An 8050-nucleotide genomic window follows, 5' to 3' on the forward strand; every position below is an offset into this window, starting at 1 on the left:
TATCAGCAGCCATTTTACAGCTCAGCACAGCACACAGAAGTTACAAAATAGTGTGGGGATATTTCAGCTCCAGAACGAGTATTTGCAAACAGAAGAAGTGCTCTGTAGTTTGGGGAAAATACTCAGCCATGCATATATTTCAGTGGGTGTGAAGCACTATATGCCAGTAGACAGACAAAAAAAAACAGCAGTGTGGGGAATATTGCAGCTCTCAATTGCTGATATCACATATTTTTCACAGTTGCAGGTCAGGCCTATTAGATTGCTGCATAGGTATTAGCATTAGGTAGCTGCCTGTTGGGTTTTGTGAACTAAAAAACTGAAAACAGGAAAGTCCAAAAAAATATGCTCTGTGTTTCTGTTATCACAAATGTGTGAGTCTGACCTATTACATTATTATGTACATTATGTACCTGCCTCTAGCTTTCTGTAAACTAAACAAAAAAAATATAACCAAAAATTTAAAATAAACTATTATATAATATTTAACAAATTATGCAATCTACCGTTTAGTCTATTCCCTTACTAATCAGTTTTTCTTGGAGAATTGTCCCTAAACACTGTGTGCCTCTTTTTTTGTTTCTCTATCTTACCTGTTATCCCGGACCACTGGATTGGTTTGGACAAATGACGCTCTTCACATTGGATGTTCACATGGAACTAGGATCCTCTGCCACCCATTGCAGTTATATACAGGCCAACCAGGCTGTCAGGTGTTGTGCTGCACCCCACAGGCACAGGAGTGACCCTAATACACCCAGTAAGTCTGCTCCTGCATGTCTACTTTGATTTTTACATCTGGGTTGCTGTTCTCTTTTATACATCTATTCAGGCATAGAGCAGTCAGTCTGCTTCAATCGGCCATATGAATCCCACTCTACTTCACCCCGTACCAAATCCTCTAGTCACACCAAAGCAGTCCACATGAATCAGTCTGAAAAGTTTTTATAATCATTCAGTATCATGAAGGTCTATGAGGCAATCCAAACAACCAGAGGGAGAAGACCAAGACATTGTATGCACTTATGCTCAACCATTTTTTCCCTATGAAAAGGAAGATGAGAGTGGGTCAGTGGGAGCAGTCAGCAATCCACAGCCAATGTCTAGACAGGGGGATAAGGAAACAGAGATGCCATGTGCCATTGTTCACTGTAGCATAGAGTCAATTCAGGAGGAGAAGGACAATGAAGAGGAAGAGAAGGCAGTAAATGATGAGGTACTTGACCCAACATGGTGTGAAGCAAAGGAGCCTCATTATAGCATCTCAGAGGGGAAAGAGAAAGAGATGGACTTTGCGGGGCAGCACCCTTCTATGACATAGAGTAGGGTGTCCCAGAAAAAAAAGGGACCTGTTGACACCATCAGCTACTACTAGGCACAGCAGCAGCAACATCTGGCCCACATCTAGGTCGGCTCACAGGACTTGTGCAGCCTAAACTATTTGCCTGAAATTAATGTGTAGATCTCGTTGTCATTCATATATTTAGTGCACTTTTTCTTTAATAAATAATTATAGGCTGCTTGACAGCTTTTTGGTTTTGCTGTAATAACGGTGTTGTAAGGGCCGTACCTCTCCAAGAGTTGTGTGTGGAATCTCTGCTCATTCCCATTCACTTCAGCGGAGCTGAGTGCAATACTAGATACCACCTATGGACAAGTATAGTGCTATTCCTGAAAGAAATAGCCTTTTTCTTCTAATGTTGGGCAATCCCTATAATACAGAGCTATGATCAGTGACTAATTCCTAGCTGTACTGTCTATTGGGAATATGGAGTAAGGACTAGAGATGAGCGAGCGTACTCGGAAAAGCACTACTCGCTCGAGTAATGTGCTTTATCCGAGTATCGCTGTGCTCGTCCCTGAAGATTCGGGTGCCGCTGCGGCTGACAGGTGAGTCGCAGCGGGGAGCAGGGGAGGGCGGGTGGGAGAGAGGGAGAAAAAGATCTTACCTCCGTTCCTCCCCGCGCTTCCCTGCAGCTCCCCGCTCCGTGCCGGCACCCGAATCTTCAGGGACGAGCACAGTGATACTCGGATAAAGCAAATTACTCGAGCGAGTAGTGCTTTTCCGAGTACGCTCGCTCATCTCTAGTAAGGACCCATCCTACAGGAAAGAATTATGTCTTGGGATGTAGCCAAATGTGCAGTTGCGGCATTTCACATCAATATTCGCAGGTCTACTCTTCTGGTATCCTGTAGATTTTGATGTGGAATTTACCATGGCCTGCTGTGCATTGTGAAGCCAATTCCATCTTGTGTGAAAGGTCCCATAATCTGAAATCAGTGGTTTGTATTAAAGCAACCCTGTCACCTTGGAACAGAATGGTAAAGTAAGCTATGGTGCTGTTCAGAGAAGTGACAGGGAGCTGGGGAATTATTTTTATATACTTACTCACTCCCCGGTTTCTGAGCTGTTTATTGGTGAAGTCTGTATGAGGTGTAAAAATATGATTCTTTTCAGATATGTTGTATGCGCGCTCTAATATAGACTTTTATGGAAGAGTGCGTTGATAGCGGTCTAAAAAGAGTCAGATTTTCAGACCATATGCGGTCTTCACCAACAACGTAGGAATGGTATCACGTCACAGAGTATCATAAAGGATTAACAACTGAAATAGGTGATAAACTCTCAGTTTCACTAATAAGAAAAAAAGGTCACTTAAGGTAAGTGAACTATTTAAAGAGTCTAAGGAGATGGATCCTGACTCAGAAGTGCCAATAGCTCCTGCTCCTAACTGAGGAAAAATGAGCTATTTCTAGGTCAGAGGGACTATGACGCGATAGTCATGCTATAGAGGTAGTCAAGCGGCCTGATATTAACAAAAGTGAAGCACTAGAAAGGGAGACAGCAATATGTGTCTGTTAGCCCCAATCTTAGTTGAATGTCAAAAAAGACAAAAGGAGAGAAACTAGTGCTTCAAAATAAGCCTAGAGGCTGCCGCAATGTCTAAGTCTCAAATCCCAATGATGGATTTTGAGATAAGCAAGAGGGGAACTAGTGCTTCTTATTAGAAAAAATAAGCCTAGAGGCTGCCGCAAGGTCTAAGTCTCAAATCCCGATGGTGGATTTTGAGATAAGCAAGTTGGTTAGGAGCCCCTCAAGTAGTAGCTAATGCCCTCATGTAAAAGAAAAAAAGAGCCCCAGCAGGAGCATAGCAGAGAGAGTAACCCGTCGCCTTGATGGTAGGCTAGGGAAACAACGTAGGAATGGGGATTAAGCATTTTTTTGAGCCACAGTAATTTTAATTTCAGATTTGTGCATGTTAGGAATATCTGTTCATATCAACAGATTAGGAATCAATACAACATACTGTAGTTTTAGGTTTAACGACATGTCTCCAAATTTATTAAATGTCATTATTTCAGCATCTGTGCAGAGTATAAGTTAATTAATAGCTTTATCATGGGCAATCAAGCAGTAGATAGAGCATATTGAATTTTCTAAAGCGTTAGATTCTTCTTCAGCCTTTCAGTTTTTTACTTCTTGACACCCACGTTGTCCTGTTTTTGGTTAGATTGTGAGCAAATCACTGCAAGAAAGTACAAATAAGAAATTTTAGTTTCTAGCCAGGGTTTGTTTGAGAAGCCTTAAATATCGTTAAAATGTAAAACATTATTTCTCCAGTATGTGTATATATATATATATATATATATATATATATATATATATATATATATATATATATATATATATATATATATATTGCATAGTGTAATGGAGGATGTACAAATGCATGTAAAATAAAACAATGAGTGCAATATCTGCACTGTTTACAATGCTGGGCCGCTTCATGCGAGTTTGCCTTTGTTTTCACATAGCTATTTTTATCATTATACTAACAGAAGACACTTAAGGGCCATCTACACACAAAGATGATCGCTCAAAATTCGTTCAAAAGATAGGGAGCTTGCATGTAAATGAGCCTCCAGGAGTTGTATGTAGAGAATAGCAGGTGGTCTCTTCTCTGTATTTAGCTCCATTGTTCTGCAACAGGGTTCTTGGCTGAATACAATGTAATCAGCACTCCCATGGAGAACACAGCATGTGGTTCCTGTTATCTACTCTCTGGTCGACTTATGGATTTTATGCTCACCGAATAATCATCTTTCGGTCGGAAAGTAAATGATGGTAGCATTCACATGCAACTATTATCACTCAAAAGCCATTGTTTGAGCGATAATCATTGCGTTTAAATGGGCCTTTGGACGTTATAGCCTACCCTCTCTCCATAGACATGCATGGAAGGTGAAGTCCAAGAATAAACTTTTCTTATTTTTGCAATCTGCCAATCAGTTCATAAAAGTAAGCTCCTAAATCTGGGACTTTTAATGTTGATAAGTACAAGCCATTCAAAATCTCCATTCTCGGCCAGAAATTCTAGCAAGCATAAACTATCCCTTTTCATTCATATTGAAATGAGCTTATGTGCTCTGACATGCATCATGTGCTCTTGACATCCACTGAGGGTCGCAGATGGTTGAACCCCCCCCCCCCCCCCACCACCACCACCACCACCACCATCTAACTTATAAACTGTCTAAAGCAAATAATTTTTGTATTTTGCAAGCATTTGCTTGCGCTCACCTTGTGGAGGGGCTTTTTGTTCGCACACAGGCTCAGGGACACAAGCTGAAATAAAGTAAAAATAATTTACACAGAACTAGTGTTATTTAATGAACAATGACATATTAGTGCAGAGAACAATTAAAATGTTTGGATTTGTAATAACTGAATTCATTAGCAGATTGAAGTAGTTTACCTATGACTTAAAATTGCTTCACAACCACTGTATCCTTCTGAAGGCCCTGGGCTGCCATAACCACCGACTGGGCATCCATGGCAATCACAATGGAGCCGTTCATGACCCCTGAACTCTGATAAGAGCATTTAAATGTGGTTGTCAAAATTGACAGCAGCATTTAAAGGGTAGCCAAAATCAGTGTGATTCTGTTTTGGGCAGGTGTCAGCTATCAAGGACAGTCATAAACCTGCAATGTGTGGAGTGAGATTGGCTTCCAATCCCATTCTGTACTAAGCTAAGACATACATTTGCGTCCTTTAGGGTAAAGGGGCTAAACTGGATTTCCCACAACTTTCTGGATGTTCCTCAGCAGGACATGTGACTGCTGCCACCAATCACTGGATATAGAAGATCACTGGTGAGGACAGGGATTGGCTGCAGCAGTCAGATGTCCTGGTCAGCAGCAACCAGCAAGGACAGAGTGATTGTGAAGCAATTTGCAGTGATGGGAAAATCCCTTTAAGGGTGACTACCCACTAGGGTTTCTTTTCCAGATGCCTATGGGGCTTTCTAATGTTAAAATCGCAACGCACCAAAAACTCAAGTTGCCGTTTTTGGTGCGTTGTGATTTTAACATTAGAAAGCCTCATAGACATCTGGGGGAAAAAACGCAGTGAATTTGCAGCGAAAAAAAATGCTAGTGGGTAGTCACCCTAAGATAGATGCAAACACATGATAGATTAAGCTTTAGGGGCATTAGGGCGGGCCATATGACCTCTCTTTTCCATATAGAGAGCCCAGTACAATTAATAAAACATTATATTTGGGGCCCAGTTACAGAACCTTCAAGTTACACCTCTGCTCAGACAAATGGATTTCTATGTTACCTTGTGGAGAGGGGCACTTTGGTGGTGCCTGACATTGCACTGGCTCTGGTTCACAAGCTGGAAAAATAAATATAAATGTATTTTTATTCACTTTTACCATGATGTTATTGAGAAAATTAGTTGATTTAAATTATTTAAAAAATTCCTAATCTCATATTACATCTAATTTTAGCAGCAAGTATCCTGTTGTTTTCATGAGCTCTGCTTCCTTATCCTCCTCCTACATATATACAGACACATACATCAGCAGCTATCAATTACTGGGGAGAAAGAAGGGCGGGTTGCTGCCAGACTCGTGTATACACTGGACATCAGCCAGGAGTCAACTTTGTTATTTCTTTTGAGCTTATATAATAATTCATCACACTTTCCAATATAAAATTTTGCCCTTAAAAATTAGTAAATCTGCTTAAAATATTGCCGTGCACTTAAAGGGGTTGTCCTGCGCCGAAACGGGTTTTTATTTTTTTTCAAACCCCCCCCCCCCCCCCCCGTTCGCCGCGAGACAACCCCTATGCAGGGGTTAAAAAAGAACACCAGAGAGCGCTTACCTGAATCCCCGCGCTCCGGTGACTTCTTACTTACCTGATGAAGATGGCCACGGGGACTTCTCACTCGGTGGACCGCAGGGCTTCTGTGCGGTCCATTGCCGGCATCCAGCACGAGCAGCCCCATTGAAAAGAGAAGAAGACCCGGACTGCGCAAGCGCGGCTAATTTGGCCATTAGACGGCGAAAATTAGTCGGCACCATGGAGACGAGGACGCCAGCAACGGAGCAGGTAAGTAAAAAACTTCTTATAACTTCTGTATGGCTCATAATTAATGCACAATGTACATTACAAAGTGCATTAATATGGCCATACAGAAGTGTATAGACCCACTTGCTGCCGCGGGACAACCCCTTTAAGACTGCTGAATGCTGTCAGCTGAATGCTCATTAGGCCAACAGCCATGCATACTTGGCCTTGTGTGCATGTTTTATTTCAGTGGGAACAGGTACAAAGGATCAGGCATTTTGAAATCCTACATGCCCAATTCATCTTTTTGGTGTTGGGGAGGATTTGAGGGACCCCTACACTAATAATTTATTTGACCGATTCCCCAGAAAATTTAGAGGATCTGGCTGACATTTATCTCGGATGGCACCCATAAGTAGTCTAAATAGGATTACTGCACAGGATACCAAGAAGCGCTGCATCTTCTAAACTAAAGTAACTAAAGAAACAAAAAGTTGTTGAAGGGATTGTCCAAGATTTATTTTTCTTTTTGAATATGATGGCCATCTGGAAAAGCAATAAACTAACCTATATTCACCCATCCCGTCTCCCCACTGCAACAGTGCTGCCTCCCCATTTACCATGCTCCAATATTTTTACCATATACAGTTTGAATCCCCCACTCCAACTCTTTACTCAAAAAGGTAAAATACACAGGTAAAATACACTGCTAGGCGATAGTCTGGCAAAAAAAGGATCATTAACTACATTTCTATGATAAGCACTTCTGATGAGCCTGAAGTCTTAATATATTATAAACAAATATTACATTTTACACCATTGATTTTATAATAATGAGTTTCACATAGAAGAACTGTGGTCATATTGTCTATATAGTTCATCCTGTTGCCATTCAGTTGTATGCATACATTAAAATATACACAGATGAAGAATACTCACGATTCTGGCATTTCTGGGGTGGTGGGCTAGGCTCACGGCATTTGTTCTGCTGTCCTTTGACTCCAGACATTGTTCTTGATAGATTATAGCTGGTGAGTGTGAGACAACCAGATGCAATTACTGCAGTATGCTTGGTCTCTGCTACCTTTACCTTTATATATACTTGAGAGACTATTGTGAAAGATTATTAATAGCTTATTTCCTTTACTCAGAGACCCTGCCTGTTGTGAAACATACAAGATTTACATATAATGTTTATGTATTTTTCTGAAAGATAGGGTGGTGGTTCTCTATGAATTATTAACCACAATGCTGAAAATGTAAGACATTTCCCTTAATGACTTATCATAGACCAGGATTAACCGCATTAATGTAGATAATGATATTAAGTTATGATCAGCATCTGATACCAGGAAGTGCCAAGCAATACACATATGTGTGTATGACTAATTTCCATTGCTTCTACAATAATACAATTGAACAAAACAGTTTGAAAGATAAGGAACAATTCTGTTCCATTACGACCCTTAGGGCTCCAACCCACTTGTGTTTTTTAACGCAATCTTCAATGGGACTTTCTAATGTTAAAAACTAGAGATGAGCGAGCACCAAAATGCTCGATTGCTCGTTACTCGAGTCGAACTTTCAGTGATGCTCGAGAGTTCGTTTGAGTAACGAACCCCATTGAAGTCAATGGGCGACTCGGGCATTTTTGTATATGACTGGTGCTCCGCTAAGGTTTTCATTT

General features: G+C 40.9%; 1 protein-coding gene across 1 annotated transcript; it reads right to left on the reverse strand.

The window, feature by feature from the left end:
• Nucleotides 1-3313: 3313 nt before the first annotated feature.
• Nucleotides 3314-7461, reverse strand: LOC136625884 (small proline-rich protein 2B-like). Its single transcript, XM_066600452.1, has 4 exons — nucleotides 7303-7461; nucleotides 5627-5683; nucleotides 4583-4627; nucleotides 3314-3527 (listed from the first exon to the last, which is right to left on the reverse strand). The coding sequence occupies exons 1-4, from the start codon at nucleotides 7370-7372 to the stop codon at nucleotides 3475-3477; spliced, it is 225 nt and encodes a 74-aa protein (XP_066456549.1). The 5' UTR covers nucleotides 7373-7461; the 3' UTR covers nucleotides 3314-3474.
• Nucleotides 7462-8050: the final 589 nt, after the last annotated feature.

The sequence above is a fragment of the Eleutherodactylus coqui genome, chromosome 4 (genome assembly GCF_035609145.1).
Source record: "Eleutherodactylus coqui strain aEleCoq1 chromosome 4, aEleCoq1.hap1, whole genome shotgun sequence".
Lineage (NCBI taxonomy): Eukaryota > Metazoa > Chordata > Amphibia > Anura > Eleutherodactylidae > Eleutherodactylus > Eleutherodactylus coqui.